At 35.3% G+C, this 20,702-nt stretch overlaps 1 protein-coding gene across 2 annotated transcripts in view; it reads right to left on the bottom strand.

Moving 5' to 3' along the window:
• Positions 1-1,244: 1,244 nt before the first annotated feature.
• AKAP6 (A-kinase anchoring protein 6) overlaps positions 1,245-20,702 on the bottom strand; it is a 262,001-nt gene continuing 242,543 nt past the window's right edge. The window contains exons 14-16 of one of the 2 annotated variants that reach the window (XM_079310201.1): positions 8,472-11,523; positions 8,063-8,357; positions 1,492-2,989 (exon numbers count right to left, since the gene is read on the bottom strand). In XM_079310201.1, the coding sequence (XP_079166327.1) occupies positions 8,104-8,357; positions 8,472-11,523 (3,306 nt within the window). In that variant the 3' untranslated portion in view covers positions 1,492-2,989; positions 8,063-8,103. Of the gene's footprint in view, positions 2,990-8,062; positions 11,524-20,702 lie in introns of both variants that reach the window. The other variant, XM_079310202.1, reaches the window with a different exon arrangement.

Raw genomic sequence — 20,702 nt, 5'->3', positions numbered from 1 at the left:
GCTGGAGAGCTCTGGCTCTCTGTGGGAGGAATGTGAAGCAGGCAGGAAAAGGAGATCCATGTGTCAGGGCCATTGCTGTCAAATGGCCTCCTCACACATTGCAGATGTTGTTCAAGCATGAGCCAGGGAGTGTGTGGAATAAAAAGCAGCCTATGGAACTTTAGTAGGGAATAAATTCTGCTGAAAGCTTGCAGCATTCTTCTATGCCACAAAAGAATTTCACCAGCAGGAATGAGTTCTATACAACACTCTCTGCATGGGCTGATCTTAGTGGTACTCTGGTATAACAACATTAGTTTTACACCATACCAATATTTCCTTTAGGAAATTGCAAAAAGTTCCAGCACAATATGGCCATAAGCATGACTTACATTAAGAGAGGAAACAGTCCTGTGGAATATATATATATATATATATACCAGTGTTTCACTTAGAAATAAATTTTTATTGACAACAAAGTCAATTCTGAGAAGAAAAGAATTTTAAAGGGCAAATCTTCAAGCCAAAAAAGGAGTAGCTGATAATGATGAGTCTTGCATCACAGTCATAAAAATGATGACTTTATCTCATGAGACCAGATAATATAGATCTGGGATTACTAGTGAAATTAAAATGTTCCAATCTCTCAGACAGGAACCACAGAAATTTGAGTTGTGACTGTATAATATTCCAGATATTGTATGATGAATATGTGGTTTATTGATTTGACAAGTAATACTGTTTTCCCCCAGGAAAAAAGTGAATTTGTGGCAAAGGGCCTAATAGAATGGTACCAGTAATTGATGGAGCTCTGCACAGTCTGTTGGGTGAGATGACAGATCTGAAAAGCCTCTGAATTATTAGTTTGCCTGTTGTCACAGTGCAAGGTGTGACTATAGTCAAAGTAAGATTTTAAAAAAATTTACCATAAACCAGAAAATACTGGGAAAAAAGAATAATTATTAAATCAACTCCTCTGTCAAGAACATGTAAAAATCATAGTTAACTCATAAATAAACATAATTGTCACTGCAAAAATTTTACTAAAATTAGGACTAACATTTTTAATCACTTTATATGTGTGTGTGTATATATATATATCTTAAAATATTTAAATATAACAAAGTGGTCTTTAGCTATATACATTTTAGATAATTATAGGTTAACCTGTTAGACTTGTACATGATAAAAGATATGCAAGTGCAGATATTTCTGCAGATTCAAAAACTTTATATAATAAATACTTTTTCTTATTTATACTTAAAGATAAGCATTGTTACTTACTGTTGGTGTGACCAGCACATTTCTTAGCTTGCCTAAGGCTACACTGTGGAAATTTAAATTGAGAGACAAATAATTTGCCTTTTGCAGTAATAGGAAGCCGTTAATAATTTGGAAAATATGAGATTGTTCTTAAATACCTGTTCCTTCAGTGTTGCATGAATATATCTTCTGGTCAGTGTAGTCTTCTTCTGCTTATAGCTAAGCTTGTCAAACTGATGCACATTTTTTAAAGGAGGAATGTTGAAGCTTTTTTAAGAGCATTTTTATAGTTGGAAATACAATGATTAAAGGTGACATCAGAGGGCATTGCTTGTCTTTTAAATTTCCTGTCATTCCTTCTCAATAGCGTTTTTAGGAGATGAATGCCATGTTTGCAGAATTAACTTACAAAGCTGAAGTTAAATTATAAGCTTAAAGGTTGTTTTTTTTTGGCAATTCGATATAGTTTTAGCACAAGATAAAAGCACTTGAAATTTACAATCTACGTCATCAAAACAGCCAGCTGGACAACAAACTGCTGCTGATAAACAATGAAACAATTTGCTATAAAATACTATATAAGGTACTAAATATTTGTGTCTCCTTGTTTGGCCCAAAAGACATACAGAACCTTTAATGACAAAGATCTTTACCTCTGAGTTAGATAATCCAAGTCTTCTCCAGTTAAGGAGTCGCATATCTCTAGGGAATACTTGCAAAGAACACCATATTCTTTGGAATTTTGATAAAGCATTCTGTGCTTGGAACGCAGGTAAAACAGATCACCAATTCTGCTTTTTTTCCCCAATAAACTATGTTTATTATGCCAATTCTAATTACCATGCAATCTAATGGTTTTAAGGCTTATAATTTCCACATCACTGGACATCACAAACATGAAAGCATTTTATACTGTCATTATACATCAATGTTTGCAGTTGGTTATACATATATACAGAAATTATTCACACATCTTAACCTTGCTATTTTCTTCTTTCAAACCAACATAATTTTACTGTGAAAGCAGCTTTTTAATAAATGGTATAAGAAATACAGCAAGGCACACATTTTTTTAAAAACTTTTTTTTTCATTACCACCTCAAGAAGCATAAAAACCCAAAATGTTATACTTAATTCAGTAGAATGTCAACAGTTTCTAATATACAACACTATGTAGTTGTTTCTTGAAGTGTTGCATAGATTAATTTTTAAAATTAAATAAATAAAAATCCATTTATTTAAACTGCTTAATTTTAGATGTATTGAATCAGGAGGACCAATGACTTCTTTTTGCTGCAATCCAACAAAATAGTCACTTTAAAAGCAAAATAGCTTCAATAAACTTATGCATTATACAGATAAATATTAAATTTGATACATAAAATAGAAGAGTACTGACAGGTACAATTTTGAAAAGATGAACCAGACGGATTGTGAATTCTATAGAATTTTAAAGAACAGAACCAGTGGTAAGTAGTACAGGAGCATCCAATTTAGGAAGGGAAAGTCATCAGAGGTAGCTTGGGAGAGGAATTCACATGAAAGCAAATGGCCTTGCTACAAAACAAAATGATCACTGACATAGGACTAGCATATGCAGCCTGACCACAAAGCCAACATGGACAAACCACATTTGGAAAAAAAATTATCTTGGGAGTCAAGTTTAATGAAGGGCAGTGATACAATGGAATTGGAGGTCATCCCAGGGTTTACAGGATGAACCTGCACCTGAATTGCAGCCAAGTTTCTAAAAGGAAACAGAAAAGTAATAGTAGGTTACAGAAAATGAAGTTTTATTTGCAAAACATAGGTCTTCCAAAACAATAATAGATAGTCATTAAATGGTCACATGCCAGAGCCTTTAATGCAGAAGCATAGAGTAGGCAAAAAATGACTTTTAACAGCTTGACGTACAAGTTAGTCTAAAAAAAATGTACAGAAGTGACTGATTTTCATAAAGACTTAGCTTCTAAAGAAGTAAGGGTATTCATCACACTGGGCCTTTTCAATGGATCTTGCCCTTGTCTTTACCTGTGAACTTACCTTCAGCACACAGGAATGCACTAACCAATGAAAACATGGAAATTTTCAAAAATCAAGCAACAAAAAGATCTATCCAATAATTATTTTAATATTTGTGCAAACATATATAGTGAAACTTCTATAGAGAAGAGGAAAAGATTGTCACAGAAGTGGTCTGTGAATAGAATTTTCAGTATCATCAGTGCATTTTTAAATTGTAAATAACTATTTAGACACTTCTAGTACCAACAACGAGTTAAATTTGCCTGCTATAGAATTATCCAGCTCAGAACTTAGGGTTAAACTATTCAGCAAAGAGCATGGGCTTTTGATGAGAATTATGAAGAAATAACTGTCAGAATATAGCTAAAGATTAGTGCAAAGTACATCTCATAGGCATTTCCTAGGAGGCTCTCCAGACATGCATTATGTGCCTTCCAAGTTAAGCAGGAATATCTGTATCTATCCAGGTACCATCTCCTTTGATCTTCTTTGCTGTAACTGACCACACCCCTCCCCATTTATACAAGAAGTACTCTAACTTGAAAATAGTGAAAAGCTCAATCATCTGTTTAGAGATTAATGCAGAACCGATCTGAATAAAGTGGAAGATTGTGTCAAAAGGTTTCTACAATTCTGGCATGAGTAAGAAAATTCTCACTGATGGATTATGTCAAGTTTTTCAAAAATTATGCAATTTATAGATTTCAATACAAGATTCTCTATTTACTTAGCTTTTTTAAAGTCAAGTACTGTAAGGAGCTAAAAAGTCAGACTGCTTTAAACTCTATAAAGAAACTTTATATTATTTACTTCTTTATAAAAATCCCAAGAAAAAAAAACGTAAGCAAATATTTAAATTATTATTGTAGTTCCAGTCTCTAAAAGTAAATTATTATATACTATTACGTAAACTTGGGGTTTTTTTCTTCCTTAGTAAATAAATAAGCAACAGTCCTTTGCATTTATGTACCATCTTTTATCTGCGGATCTCAAAATACTTTTACGTAAATAAGCTGCTATTCATAGGTCCTATTGATCATTATCCTCATTATTTTTTTCCTAAAAAAACTGAGACAAAGAAGGAAAAAATCATACAAAATATATATTGCTGAGCAGGAAATAACAGTCAGGAGCTTTGAGCACCAGTGCTGGTTTCTTCTGGTGATAGTAAGTGGCAGAATATTCTTTCTAATAATGCAGCACTGTCAGATAAAATCAATTTACTTTTCTTAAGTGCAAGTATTTTTTTTCCCCTAAATTAAGTTAAAACTTAAATTTAAAATAAAGAAGTAAGGAAATAGCTTTTGTATTTACTTGTAAGAACTAACAGATTACACACAAGATTCTAAGGCATCCTCTAGAAAAGGCTTTGGATAGAACACATAAATGTCCTGAATGTACTGATCTCTATGCATGTTGAATTTGTAACAGAAAGTTCCCATCCCATTGGTGAGTCATGGGTCACAGTGATAGCAGAAGATCACATGATCTCATCTACAGATAGAGCTTTCAAGGTGACCCTTAACTGAGAAATAAAATCAGCACATCTTTATGAGCACCTCTGTTGAAGAACTCCATGTTGGCTCATGTGAAACACCAGTTAGTGTCGTCAGAGATTTTTTTGAGCCTGCCCACAGAATTGTTAGAATTTTCCCACAATGGTCCTGTTTTTTTGTTTTTTGGGAGTTGGGGGTTGTTTTGTTTGTTTTTTGTGTTTGGTTTTAGTTTTGTTTTTTTTTTTGTAGCACACTGTTAAACAACAGGATTGCAACATTTGACAAAAATATTTATTCACTATTAGTTTTATTCTCCTGTACAGCCAAGGTAAATACTAAAAACAGTACAAAATCAACCTACATTTGAAACCATGCCTTTTTCAGCTTCAAATTCTCAGTATGCTTTTAAGGTACACACATATAGTATAGATTTTTTTTCTAAGTATTGCAGCTACACATGGAATTACACATTTAAATGAGCTTACAGCACAGGTGCTTCAGGAAAAATAATGGTGTTTGCCATTTATCTTTCAAATTAAATAATGTGTTTTTAAATAGTAACTTTTTTCATAATACACTTATGGGAACAACATTTATCTGTCACATTTTAAAAGATGTATTAGTAATAAATGTAAATTACCTTTGGAAAATCAGTAATTAGCCTCATCAAAAAATAAACAATCTGCCACCAAAAAGATAATCTTTAGCATAGTTAAGTATAATAACTGTTATTTGAATAAGTTAACAAATTAGGATAGATTGCTTCTGTAATTCATTCCCCATAGCATGAGAGATGAAGTTAAAGCATCAAGCTTGTGAAAGGGGGAAGGGAGCTCAGACTTAAGTGAAACCAAACCTAGCAGCTCATATTTTCATTTTTGGTGTGTCAGAGATAAACTATATGTATTCTAGAACTCCACTACTGGGAATAATACAGTACATAGTTTCCATGGAAGTAATGCTATATGTACAAGTTAAGAATCAGTGTATCTTCCTACATATAAAAAGTGGGAATGTAGTGGCTTTGTTCTCTTAAAATAATTTGTCAGCCCCTGGGCAAAAGTGGAAGCTAAAACATAACCCTATTAAGTTGTTGGATCCAGATTCTGTATTATATTTTATTGCATTGTGGGTGATTTATTATTAAATATATCTTCTACGTCCAATCTTAGACACACAAACTGCATATTTTCATTTCCAGTCTTATGGAAAAAAAAAAAAATCTGGCTACCATGCAAGTAACCATAAAGTTCTTAAGAGTGAGGTAAGTTTATGCAGTATTTTGAGATCCTCAGAGCAAAAGTATTGATAAATTGAAAAGAAATGTCATTATCTTCATCAGTGAAAAATGAGAACAAGGATAAAATCACACTCACTACAGCAAGTATTCTTCCTCAAAATAATATTATAAAAATGAGTGAAGAAATAAGAAAATTAGTAAAACAATAGCTTGGAAAGCTTATGTTTACATAAGTTTCAATTAGCAAACTCAGACTTGTGTCATCTCAATTTCCAAACAGAGACTTCTATATACACATAATCCATTTAATTTAATTTTAGAATACATAGAATCATCTATGAGTTTTAGGATTCATAGTTGATTTCCATTGCTTCTGCAGTTGTTTGGATGTGTGCAAGTATTAACCTAATTGGCAATGAGCAGGTCATGATAGACTATTTCAAAGCCATTCCAGAAATATCCTCTTCGCTATGATGGTTCCAAGAGAATGCATTAGTCAGAGATGGGTTGAGATAGCAGCAAGCTGTAGACTATTGCTGTCATAACCTAAAGTCTTTGCTAGATATGCATGTGAATGTGGGAATGCTGAAAACTCAAAGCTTAGAAATGTAACAAAATCATAAATAAGGGGTTTAGATCTCTAAGGGCAGCAAAGAAATCTATTTTGTATTAATCAGATGAGATCCTCTGCTACAGCTACATTGTTTGCTATAGGAGAGTACTAATGTTTTCCATAGGTAGTGATGAATACCAGCATTTTTTTTCTGGCAATATCATGAAATCATAACATAACTTAGGTTGGCAGGAAACTTGAACACCAACTGGTCCAACCTCCTGTTAAAAGGAAGGCTGTTTTCAAAGGCAGAAAAGGTTATTCAGGGGCATGTCCATTTGAATTTTTAAAATCTCCACAGGTGGAGATTCAAGAACTTCTCAAGGAAACCTGTCCCATGCTTAGCCTTGTGTTTTATTGGAAATTCCCTTGCTACAGCTTCTGGCAATCAGCGGCATTTAGAACTGGATTGGCATTTGGAGTTGCTGTTGTGGCTGTGGTCTGCTGGAGGAGTGTTTCCAAAGACTAACAGCATTTGCTAGAGGTGAGCTAGCTTTTGGATCACCAAATTAGTGAGACTCAAAACACCAGTGCTGCAAGCTAAGAACTGATCCAAAAGTTGCTTTGTAGATCCTCTTCTGTTATTAAAGGTGCAGTCATTGTTCAACATTTATGTGAGATCAGAAATTCCAGATCTGAACCACTTTCAAGCATTGGTAGAGGTCAGGACCACCTTTTTGCCCTAGTTCCATCAACTTATTCATGTTTCTAAAGGCTTACCACAAAATAGAACTGAAGGTTTCAGTACTTCTGGGTGACTATCAATTCCCATCTCCATTACCCTCACATTATACACTTCCATGATGTTGTAAGGATTTGTTCTTTTGGAAACCTCAGCTTTTGGCCTTATGCTATGTCGTAATAATTGTGTTCTTAATAATGGCTTACTGAATTAAAATCATGGTAAACTGACATCAGGAGAGGACCTATCATCTCTCTGTCCTACCAATCTGCTTAGCCATTCTTCATGGTTTGTCTAGAAATATTGCAGAACTCCAACTCACTAGTCAAACAAACTACTTTCTTGTAGAACTGGAGGTTCATCTTTTTCAAGTGCTTTTGAACCCCTCCCTAAGATCAACTGACTGCAGAGAAAGGCATCAATGAGCAGAGATAGTTTCTGGTTCCCTCAGCTGAGGAGGTAAAGGAGGCTGATATATTAGGTTTGAAGAATTCCCAGGATCTGCAAGTTAGTAGACTTGTTCCAGAAGGGAGCAGCTCCAGCCAGTGCAAAGCCAAATGGCAGAAAGCAATTAGTAGTCACTGTATTAGTTGACTAGTGACATGTGAACTGGGATTATAGTGTAATCAAAACAAATGATATGGCACTATCACGAAACAGAAGCCCTGACCAATGATTCCTTTCATTGTACAAAAAAAGTTAAAAAATGAAAAAAAAATTAAAAAATTGAAAAAAAACAAAAGTGCAACTTGCAGAGTACATACCTGTTTTTAGAATAATCTATGTGCCTGGAGAGGGTTACATTCTATCTGTGCATATTTATATGTCTTTCCTTATGGAGTTTAAGGAGATTTTCTTCACAAGTAAGAGTTTTTCTGTTCTGATGCAAACTATCCTTTTTCTGTGAATGGCCAGGCTTTATCTGAAACTCCGTAGCTGAAGCCTCTTCAGAAGCAGCAACTCTTCGTTTTTTCTCTTCTGTTTCAGGTGATTTTCCTGCACTACTCTTTTTAGTGCTAAGCTCTGGAGAATTCTTTTCCAAACTTTCATTTTGTCCATCTGAAAACAGCAAATCATCATCAGCATTTTTCAAATTACTTGATGCACATTTTTTGTTAGCATTTGGAATATTTATATCATTGTCATCCCCACATAAGAAAGATAAAACCCTACCTTCAGAAGAAGTTTTAACTTCTAATGGCTCTGGAGACACTTCACCTAGTGGCTCTGCAGATGTTTCAGAAACAGAGCTAGAAACAGGCTGCTGCTCAACTTGTGCTTCAGAAGAACCACTAGAAATAGCCTGCTGCTGCTGCTCAACCCGTTCTTCCTCAGGACAGGCTTCAAAGAAGCATTCAATATCTTCTCTCTCATCTGTGAAGTCCAGTGGCACAGGAGTGCTGCTCTTTTCCTCTATGTATTTGATTACTTCTCCACAGTCACTATCATGAGAAGAAAGTGAAAGATAAGAATAGAAGTCCCCTTTTCTCAGCTGGATGGGTCTGTGAGAGTGTTCTAACACTTTTTCCTTGATCTGTGCTAATGAAGCTGGAGCAGATGACTCACATTCAGGTTGTGACTTACTTTTCAAAGCTGTTGATGCCATGTCTATTATCTCCCTCACAAAATTGTGTACTGAGCCATCTTCCATGTTTTTTCTGTCAAAATCGGCAGATTCACAGTTACAGCACAAATCAAGACCATTGGCTGATGAGCTGCATTCTGCTTCACTGGATTTCAAGGCTGCACAGCAATCAGGAAATTTTTCAGTAATGTTTATTCTATGCTGTTGACCACTAGGCAAGGATAATTGTAAAGCTGTATCTTGTATGCCTACAGAATTTATTTCTGAGGAAGATTCAAGGCAAGGCTTTTTTGCAGGAGAGGAAGCAACAGAGTGATGATCAGACTGCAGATGATTTTGACATTCTCTTGGAGAGTTCCTGGATCCAGCTGAGGACAGAACAGTTTCTTTGCCATCCATATGGGAATCATCTGAACTGTCTGTAAATGCTTCACAGACACCAGACTCATTTTCAGGTTCTCTGACATCAAGTGATGCATGAGTTTTGGGGGTTGCTGCTACTCTAAGATCTTCCTTTTGTGTGCCAAGAGTATTTTCGACATTGCCATTCTCCATATCATCCACAAGCTGATCCTTCACGACCTGAGAGATGTCTTTCACTGGGTGACTCTTTGTCCCTTTTTCACGATCACATGGTATATTCTTACTATTGCCATTATTTTCTGATATTTTCTGTACTGAACCATTCAAGAGTGTTTCAATGCTGAATGTATCTGTGGCTTTTGATGTCTCATTACTAACTTCTTTACTGCGCTGAATTTCATCACTGAGGTTACTTTTTCTTTTCTCCCTTGTCAAGGAAAATTTTGGTCTAATCCAGGTTTGGAGCTCGTTTTTTATATAATCAAGTCCTGAAATTAAATTGCATTCTTCATAAATATCCTCATCAGTTGCTATACTGGAGTCGTCATCTTCATCTTTGATACCTAGCTCTTCCTCAGTTAAGGTAAGGGTGGAACTTGAAAGCAAATCACTGTCATCTTCATCATCAGTACAAGCAGAAGTGCAGGAGACATTAACAATCATGCTGACATTGACATCGCTCTCATCAGCTACAGATCTATTAAGATGTTTTCTAAATGATGCATTTGAATCTGGTATTTTATTTCTATGTAGTACAATGTCTTCAGAGCAGAGAGAAAGATCCTCACTGCTGCTGAGTTCAGTGAGAGAAGCTGCTGAATCTTCATTGATTGAAGATGCAATATCTAGAGACAGCTGTCCAGTAAAAGACATTTTTTGAGAGCTACTTTGGAGTGTTATATCAGAGATGCTGCGCTTTATTTTTTGGTCTGATGGACTCTGGATATTCTCTAAGCGATTCAAGAGATCTAGTGTCCTTTTACTGAGCTCTCCAACAGAATCACTGCTTGCACTTATGTCTCCAGAGCCATGATGACTAAAAAGATCTTCGTTGCTTTTGTAGGAAGTCAGCCAGCTCTCCAAAGAGGCACTTCGCTGAAGACCATCTCCGCTTTTAAAAATACCTGAGCTGAACAAATCACCTACTACAGACAGAGATTCTAAAGAAGAACTATGAGATAAAGTTGAAACCTGTCTTGTACTCTCTGTAACAGGTAATTTTCTTACAGTCTGTGAAGATTTACAAGAACTGGGATCTGATTCTCCACAGATACTTGCCAGAGTATGATCATGAATAAACCCGTCTGTCTGTGGCTCTCCAGATTTATGTTCAGATTTACCAGGTATTTTGTCAAAACAAAAGTCATGAAACAAACTACCCTCTGTATGTGTTTTTTCAATCTGTGATTGTTTCATTATCACTGGTAATTTAAATTTGGAGCCTTGAAGATATGAGTAATCATAAAATGTAAACACATCATGTTTTTCTTGCAATTCTTCTAGACAACCAGGGTTAGACATAGTAATGCTGTCCAAATCCTCATCATTTTCACTTCCACAACATGCAGAAGGAGCCAATTGGAAATCATCTGAAACACTAGTATGATCTTCTTCATCTTGCTTTAGTTTTGGTTTTATTACATTATCCACTTGGCTTTCCACATGCCCAATTTCAGGATTACTCTGACTGCTTTCAATATCATTTAGCAAAAAAATTTCTGAATTATTTGTAGTTTCTGTATCACATTCACTCACTATCCCACTCTCACTCTCAGAATGCCTGCTTATCTTTCCACTCTGATACATGCAATTATATGGTTTTCCCAATGTGGTACCTCCTATCAGATCTGGCAGGGACTTGGTAGATGAAAATGATGAGTCTTTACTGAGACTTTTGTTTAAAATGTTAGACTGCATTACACTGGAGAGTCTGGATGTTTTTTTCAAAAAAGGCATATGTTTTTTTTCTGATAATTCAATATTATGAAGACTATAGACCTGATAGATATGAGGATTTGGAGGGGAAGTAATGTTGGGACAATAAAGAGGAATTCCATGATTACTGATACTTTCATCTTCATTCACATCATTATCACCACCTTCTTCTGGAGCAGGTTTCTGGTTTAGATCATCCTTGTTGAGCTCCTGATCAGGATCACTTAAGTCTTCGTGAATACTGATGAGCTTATTACTTATGTCAGTTTCATCCCATTCTAGTGCATCTTCATTTGGACCATTTAGATCCATCAAACTGGGATCAATAACATTTAGAGGCTCCTGTAAAAGAAAAAGTCAAAGATTAAAAATATTTACAACTGTACTTTAAATGTTCTACCACTAAAATCATGTAAGTTAATGGAAGCAAAATGCATTTTTGGAACAATGATCACTAATAGGCTTTTAATTTTGTTACATCTTGTGTGCTGTTAAAATGATCAATTAAAATGAAACCTATTACATTTTGAAAGATTTCTTAGATGTCTTATTTTTTTACTTATTTGCTGTCAAAATATAATACAGAAATTTGACTTTAATATATATTAATGTGATTAGTTTCTTTATGTATAACAAGTTTTAACTTGGAATCACACAGGAGTGTATTAATAAAAAACATGCAATTATATTAGATATGAAAATCTTTCTTAGCCTGCTTAAGTTTAATATAGTTAAGATGTAAAGGATTTATGAAAGGGTTTTTGAAATGTTTATAACAAATTTCTGTGTAGTCAGCCTTAAAACAACAGATCACAAGTCTTGATAAATTTTTGTTAGAATTTGTAATTATTCTTTACTTTATAATAAAGGCAATACAAATGACCAGTAAGTAAGACTAATGAATGTATGTTCAGCTAAAAGATCAAGTACCACACAAGTTTCAAATAATTCCCTGGTATCTTTCTCTGGAAAAGGACTGATAAATACAAGAGAGAAACTTAATTTTAATTTTTAAAGATTTGTAACTTTCCAGTAATGTTTGTTATTATGACCCAGAACATGTGATAACAAGAATTGATCCTTCTAGAAACATCTGTGGAAGAGGAAGAACACCTTGACAACTTTTCTCCTTAAATGTGATTTGTCAAGTGGCCAACAGTACCAAACCACTGTAAGCCCTCAAAAAATAAGACTAAAATGGTCCCTGATTTGGGGGCTGAGCATAAATTAATTTTTCTTTATTTTTCTATTTCCTGAGGAGCCTCCATATAAGGCTTTGCTTTTACAAGAAGTCTTGTAATAGAACTATTAACTAATGTAGAATTGTTTAGTTTAAATCATCTGAACAGCTGAACAGTGATCACTGTATCCAGAAACACAAACACTTTTTCCAAGAAACCTTTCTACTTTGATCTTTTGCTTTCTCTAATTTTCTTTGAACAGGTGATGTTTTTCAAATACATCATTGAAATCATGCCAAACAGCAAGAGCAAATCCCAGCAAATATAAAGCAGATAAAATGAAGCTGTAGTCCAATGAAGTGCAGTTCTCCACAACTTAGTTACTGACTTAGATTCATCAAGACCCAGCCAAGGTTAATTGTGCAGGGAAAGGCACATTCTTCTGACTTCAATTCTCAGCTGGAAACTCTCTTTGAAGTAGGAACTAAAGCTTCACAGCCGTTTTGTGAGCACAATTGTTAGGACACTAACTCTTGGGCTGGGACTGGACTTATGCCAGACTGGGCATGAGAGATATGAACCAAGCTATCCTCTCAGGCGAAGCCCTACCTACATGCTGTTATTAGAAAAACCTTGCTTGTCCAGTGTCATTTTGCATTAAGCAAATATTAATTTGGTAATAGACAAATGAAGAGAATTTTGTCTTGCAGTGCTGTGTTTGGCTTGTTTGATGAGCAAGAGACACAACAATGCCAAATATCTGCTCCAGTGCTCACAGTGCTTATTTAATTATGGATATAGGTGGCATTGTTTCTGTGCAAGACACAAGGCTATATCATCCCAGTATGTCCAGTAAACAAAAAGCTAAAACAATCAAAGAAAATCTGGAGAAATTATTTCCTCCAAACTGGGCAACTATCCACCATTTAATGGGGTGATGCGATTATTAACTTATTTGATAAATTAAGACTCTCTCCATCCAAGATAATCTGTGTGCTCATGCTATATTTGGCTTAGCTGTAATGTAGACCCCTGAGTACTGCAGCTGTGCTAAGATATTGTACATAATAATGGGAAGAACTGCAGGTGTGAAACAATTTTTTCATTCTTGACTGCTTAGGAGAGCTTCAGTATTTTGTGAATCTGTCATGTCTAATGTTGAAGCTTTGAGTCTTTTTCTGGATCTACCTGCCCCAAAGCTTTTATAGAGTAACTTTGTTAGAGTTCTTTTTTTTCCCCCTATGAGATACTGGCTAAAGTTAAATTCCTGCAAAAACAGCCATTTGCTAGACAGCTACAGCTATCAGAGCAGTTCTGTACATTGTAAAGCCCAGGAATCTTTATCTGGATTTGCCAGTTTGACATGTTTTAATAAAAGCTCCTGGTTTGTACTTAATTTGCCTCAGTTTCCCACCTGTAGCTGACCCTTCACTTTAAGTTTCACTTAAAATTCACTTCACTTTAACATTTAAGTAAAATGCAATTATTTGAAAACCTGTAAGATTACAAAAGAAATCAGATTCGATGGCTCATTTTCTCTTTGTCATGTTTTACGACTCTGTCGTACTCAGCATTAGGAAGACATTGCTGTGAGAAGTTTTCTAAGCTGCTTGATTTTACTGTTTTCAGCTTCTGCCAGCTGCAAGAAGAAATTCCTGAAGGCAGGAAATCAGCAGCAGGTTCCAAGGATTTTATGTTCCATAGAATCTGATTCTGTTTCTCAAAACAAAACATTTGGTCCTTATTGGTCAGGAAGATAACCTTCCCTCTGTAAATCAGCACTTGGCTGCCTTGTTTGTTCAGCAAGTCAGATGGACTAAAACAATAAAACATGTAGAGTTGTGACCTCAGCTCATTCATCTTCACTGAGTGCTCCTCACTTCAAAGCTTATTTTTTTATTCTTAAAATGCACACGCTTTTCCATGGCCTGGCATATACTCAGAAGTCTTGCAAGCTTAGCTTGATGGCAGGGGATTTAAAAAAAAAAAATTTTTTTTTTTTTTTTTTTCCTTCTGATTGTTGTTTATACTTGCAAAGACTCCTATGCAGATTTGGTCATTTTACTAATGTAGTTTTCTCTGTCCAAGGAACTGACAAAATTGATATTAGTGAATTACTACTGTAGTTATAAAGATCATATCCCTTAAAGTACAAATTTAGTGGTTACCAGCTACACTAGCAGACCTTCCAAATTACAGGAAAAGTTTTAACTTTGAAACAAACCACTTAACTTAAGTAACATACATTTTGTATTTGGCGTTCTTAGTACAGGTATATATTTAACTTATATTTTTTTTGCAAAATTTAGTGAGGTGTTCAAACAAGGCAGAGGTAGATATAGTTTTTGGAAGAGCCAAACCATAGCCTCTGGAATAAATCTCTGGAGTGAAGAATAGAAGGTGGTGCCACTCCAGCCTACATTAGCACTGACAGCAGTAGCAAGGTAAAAACCCAGGAATTTTTAGGAACTATTTTTACCATATTAGATGTCTCTTTTTCTGGTTACTCAGTGCAGAGGCATGATGCAGGATGATTAGAGTTATTATAATAGTAAGAGATTATTAGGTCCTGCTAACACAATGTTTAAAATTTGCCAATATTTTCCTTTACTTGGTGTTATACAGAGGAAACCACAAATGATAAATGTCAGATAGTGCCAGAGATAAATTCTGTTTGCTCACTTTACAGGGGAAAATGGTGTTGTTTCTTCTTCTGTCTATGTTTTTCATTTTAAAAGAATTATATAACCTATTGTACAATTCATCTTTTACACAAAGTAGATAAATCTTCTACTGTAATTTCCATTTGGGAAAGCTTTACTTGTGTAAGAGCTGCACCAAGTTTTTAATTTTGTTTCAGTTAATTCAGAATATGTCTTTCCTAGACAATTTGTTCCTAGAGATTCCAGATGAAGTTCTACCTAGATTGGATCAAGGTATCTGAGTGACTTGGTCTAGTGAAAGGAGTCTGTGTCCATGGCAGGGGGATTGGAACTTGATGATCTTTGAGGCCCCTTCTAAACCAAACCATTCTCTGACTGTATGATTCTCTGATTCTATGATTCCTTCCTGAAATGAAAATTCCCAAAAAGGAAAGAGTCTATCACAGACAGACATTCTGATCTCCACATGTAAGAAAGACTATATTTCAAGAGAATCTTGGAGTGTGCTACAGAAGTTCACATTTCAATGGAGTGAGCCCCATATGCTGACTCTTGAGCCCTGGCTTTGCTGAAGTCTGCAGCAAAACATCACAAAGGTACCATCCTGTCTGGCAAAAACTTTTTGGATACTGATTTGTGTAATTGGTGGCACTAAATTTCCCGGAATTCAGAAACTTGTTTTTTATATGTGCAGGAATGTGTGAGTAAAAACATATATTTAATTTTTCTAAAAATGGGTAGTTTTAAAGTAGGTCTGAGTGGCCGCTATCGTTATAAAATCACTAAATACCACTACATTTAAAGATCTCTAAGACCAGTAAGAGAAGGCAAATAGTTTTGACCAAGAAAGTAAAAAAAAAATCCCAAAGTAATAAGAATCAAAAGATGCACAATATTTTGCATATTTCTATTTTTTTACATATTACCTCTAGACAAACAACACTTAGGAAGCATTTACTGTTGCATGAAAATTTTTAAGTATTATTAAGTGAATAGTCTATTAAATTATAGACTCAGAAGAGTGAAAGGTTAAATTAATTCTAATGTATCTGAAAGTGCAGTTTTAAGGTTTTTAGCTCTTCCTACTGAATTCAGAACTATTTTGCTCAGAATAGCATTCCCATTTCAGTAGGATAACTCTTGTGAGCACAATTAAGTGTGTGCTTAAATCCTCGTACAGTTGGTGTTTAATGGATAACTAGTTAATCTGCAGAAAATGTTAATGAGAAGAAATAAGGTTATTAAGCCAAATAAAGACATTTCCTCAGCCCCAATGCTTTTTAAGGAAAAGCATCAAAATGCAATTTTTCATTTGTTTCCTTTACTAAAACAAGAATACTTTAACTTCTTTCTGAAGCAAATTATATTAAACAATGATTCTCTGTTTTGGCTTCATTTGCATGTGTTACTCCAGTACAGATACTTTGTGTTGGTGAAAAAGGCCTGTAATGTAACCCCTACGTACTATTATATTTTTTAAAAGGAATTAACATGAAAAAAAGAGCTTTTTACTCCTTTTTTTAAATTATTATAAATACAAACTCTGTTCTTTCTCCCTCCCTGCAACATATCCTTCAGTTGCTGTGGCCAAATGATCCAAACTCAACTGCACTTAGGGACCAGGGGAAAAAGAAAAAGGACAGAAAACCATCCCCCACCTTCAGGAATGCACACACATTCAAAGAAGACAAATGTGATTTTGTCTTTTGTAAAATGCAAGCATGCCAAGTACTTCTGCTGAAGAAAACAGTCATGTCTATAGTGCCACTTCACCTCTGTTTCACTTAAATTCATTTTCTAAATGGTGTTGCCTCTATCATAGTCATCAAAAAGACTGTCTCCATTTCCCAACACCAATTTTTAATATGTATAAGCATATGCATAATATTCCCTGTGCATAACACCAAAGTGGCCTAGAGATCATAATATATTTTCAGAATATATGAAAGCAGTATAGTTTATCACAGATCATGAAAGAAATATACATGAACATACATATTTATGTAATTGCAATTAAAAGCAGGTACACATTTATTTCCTGAGAAAATAAGATCTAAATCAGTGGTAATCTCTTAGTGAATTTTACAATTACTATTGCCCCTCTCGATGACATTACATGCTCAATCCTGCACATGCAGATCTCCTCCTTCTCTTTTAGGGGTTGTGTGTGCTTGCAGGTAGTGCCAGGGTCCTACATGGGTGGTTGTATGCACTGATTCCTGTACTACAAGAAGGACACTGACTTTGCCTCTGCCCTCGGTCACAGATGGCACCTACAAGGGTCTCAGTATGAGCTGGGAACAACAGAGGCTCCACCATTGCTCAGGTCTATATGATGATGTCTGAAGTTCTCTGATAATGCTTAGAAACAACAGTCTAAAGGACTACTGTTGTCATACCTAGATTCTAAAACAGGTAATTTTCTTCATCATGGCAGCAGCTTCGTGGGCACATCTTCTAAGTAATAGATAAAATAACTGCAGTGACATTTTAAGTGGATGCCCAGCTGAAAACTACTAACTTCTACTAGTACAAGTGTTTTAGAAGTCAGGGAAATTGTCCATTCTCTAAGTATTCTTCTGCTATTTCTATGTCACTTGATGCTAGATGAAATTCTGGGATCAGTTGTTCCTGCATATGAGTCTTATGAGGGTCTTCTAACTCCTTTGGTAAGCTGCCTGCTTATCAGATGGACAAGAGTGAAAGGCTCCAGCCTCTCCATCCCACTCCACTCACACATCACACTGGAGTGTACAAGCCAGGCTGAAAGGTGGGCCATGTCAGCAGAAGGCCTGCAGGAACTAACTTTGATCACAGATCAAAGCAAAAGCAGGGACTCAACAAGTTCAGTCTCTGCTCTGTGTCCAAAATATCATTGCTAATGACCTACCCATTATCTGTTTTCCATCCTCTACAGAAGCATTTGCCTCTATTTTTTTTTTTTTTTTTTTTTTTTTGTCACCATATCCCTTCTAACATCTAACATTATTTGCTAAAGAATCCCTTTAAATGTTACTAGGAAGAAGAACATCTATAACATTTTTAGATTGAATAATATTGTCATCCAAATAGATTTACAATCCCAGACCTATATCCCAAGTTGTGTATTTGGGCTTTTTTTGTGTGATGAGAAAACCTGGCTACATGACATATTTTACCAACTGTTGTTTTCACTGCTTTGTAGCTTTCTTTTCATCTGTCAAGAGGTTACATGACAGGATTTTTTGCCCTTGAATGTCATTTCATATCTCACCTTTACTTCAGAGAAATATATTATTTTCTTTGTTCAAGAATCCATCACAAGCCCTTTATGAAACTCTTAGAAAAACATTTCTGGCTTTATCTAAACCCAAATTATTTCCATGCACACATAGTTCAGAACAGAGCAAATCCTGGCACTACACCTCAGATACATGTCCATGCATGTTGGTAGGAGTTCATCTGTGCAGTCTCAGAATTTGACCCAAATGGTGTCTTTACACTTAAGACTATAAAATATCCAGAAAAAAACAGGGAATCTGTGGAATATCATATTAATGCCAAATCAATTGCATTCTGCATTTAGATGCTCATATATAATTTATAGAATTATTCTATATATTATATATATAGAATATAGCAAAGCAAAGTGGCACAATAAAACCACTTGATGCTTTTCTCTTTGTAATTGTTAAGAGGTATGCATACTGTTATTAATACTTTCAATTTAGTCCCATTTGCATTGTAACTGGTAGTCCTATAACAGTGTACTCTCAGTTAAACTCAGTGGGTGCTATGAAAGGACTCAGTAGGTGCAATAGCCATCTCAAATCCACAGCAGGCACATCAGGACACCAAAATCACAGCTTTTTAGAGAACTTCTTCACCAGAAATGAGGGCTTGTGGAAAAACTCTGAAGAGTGAGAATCACCATAGAAACATAGACTATATAAGGTACAAAGGAGCAGGACATAAGCCCTTGGGAGCTTGACCTTAGGAGAAACCTAGAAAGAAAGTTTTCTCATGAAGAACTGGAATAGAGAGACTTGAAATTCTGAATAAAAAATTCTTTCAGTATACTGGAAACGGAGACTTTATCTATTATTTATGAATAACAGGACTGCATGAAAAATACCTGTCCCTATCATCAGTTTCTTCTTCAGAATCAGTTGAGAGACCACCAAATTCACATTATCAATGAGAATGGACTCCTTGTCCCGCTTATTTAAATTTTCAATGCAATTTCTTTGCAATTTCAGTTCTAGCATTTCCTGAAGTAATTGATTCACCATCTGTAAATTTGAGATATCGACTTGAGGGGAGTCAATAAGCAAGTATTGTTAAGTTAAAGGCTAGAAGAATACTGCATATTATAAGTACTTGCACAGTCTGCCCACCTATGGATTTCCGAGTGCTAAGTTAAACACCAGTTGTCAGTAAGTGGCAGGGAGTTCTGGCAATGAATCAAAATTACAATGGTAAGCACTTTGAGGTTACAACAGCACAATTGCTCCTTGCCATTACACAGCCTATATCTAAGAAAAGCTGCTCTTCAAATGTTGCAATATAGAAGCACTGGCCTAATCTCCAAATGTAAGCAGTCCCTAGGTAGGCAGAGTTCTTTCACTGAGATCATCTCATCTTTGAACCTCCAGATTATTTTCTTTTCTCCTTCTCTGGTAAGTGATGATATTTATACCTCTCTCTATATACAATAGATGTCAACACAGCTCTGGAGCTGGCTGGAAAAAAAGAATTGGAATTTCCAATCTAAGCTAGTACATGGAATGGGTCCTGTGCAATGTATGAAGTACCAGTATATTATGTGCACAGCTTGGTTTGGTCACTTGCAAAATGATTTAAGTATACTTTGTAGACATTCACTTGGAATAAGGCAAAGTAGTGGATAACTATATCTTGCTATTTTCAGAGGTTTATACGTGGCTGTCATAGTTTGACAGAGTAAAAATTACATTGGAGAGTAACTCACTATACAAAATCACTATATTGCCATTATTCAGCTTTCTTCTCTTACAGGTGAGTATATTTTAAATATAGCTTAAACTTGGGCTCAAATCAAAACATAAGTTGAAGATCTCAGTGTATCCACAATGATTATTTTCAGTGCTGGTAAGGCACAAAAAGTCCAATGAATACTAAGAGTTTACAAAGTAATAACTGGGGGGCACAGGGCTATTAGCATTAATGTTATCAGTAGAAGTGTTGTTAATATGCAGTATTGAGCTCCAAGTTCTTCATGCAGCTGCTCAGGTTTTTACTGAAACTGTATGTTTGACATATACTTTTTGTGTAGTTCTTAGAAATTTTGGAACAGTTTATGGCATTTTGTTTCACACTGAAACAATATTCCTCCCCTTTTAAAAATCAAAATGGATTTTTAGACTAAAGTGTCTTTCTGAATTGTTCAGGAAACCAGTAAACCAGCTGAATGAGCTGTGACTCCATAAACTTTAGGAACTCATTTATTATGTTTGTAGATCAGACACTGCATTTATTCACAAAGTGAATCTCTAAAACTTAGCTTTCATTAGAGCTGTGGGGAGGCCCAGTCTTTCTCCCTTTGCTGGAGAAGGTGAAGCTCAAGAAGATAATTAACCATGAAACAATGAGGAGGCTTGCTGGGTAAGCACTAGTGTGAAAACAGTTACTACTCACAAAGGAAGGGAAATTAGCTGGC

The sequence above is a fragment of the Erithacus rubecula genome (genome assembly GCF_903797595.1).
Source record: "Erithacus rubecula genome assembly, chromosome: 6".
NCBI lineage: Eukaryota > Metazoa > Chordata > Aves > Passeriformes > Muscicapidae > Erithacus > Erithacus rubecula.
The sequence above is the reverse complement of the archived record's forward strand: the minus strand, read 5'-3'. Positions and strand labels throughout refer to the sequence as shown.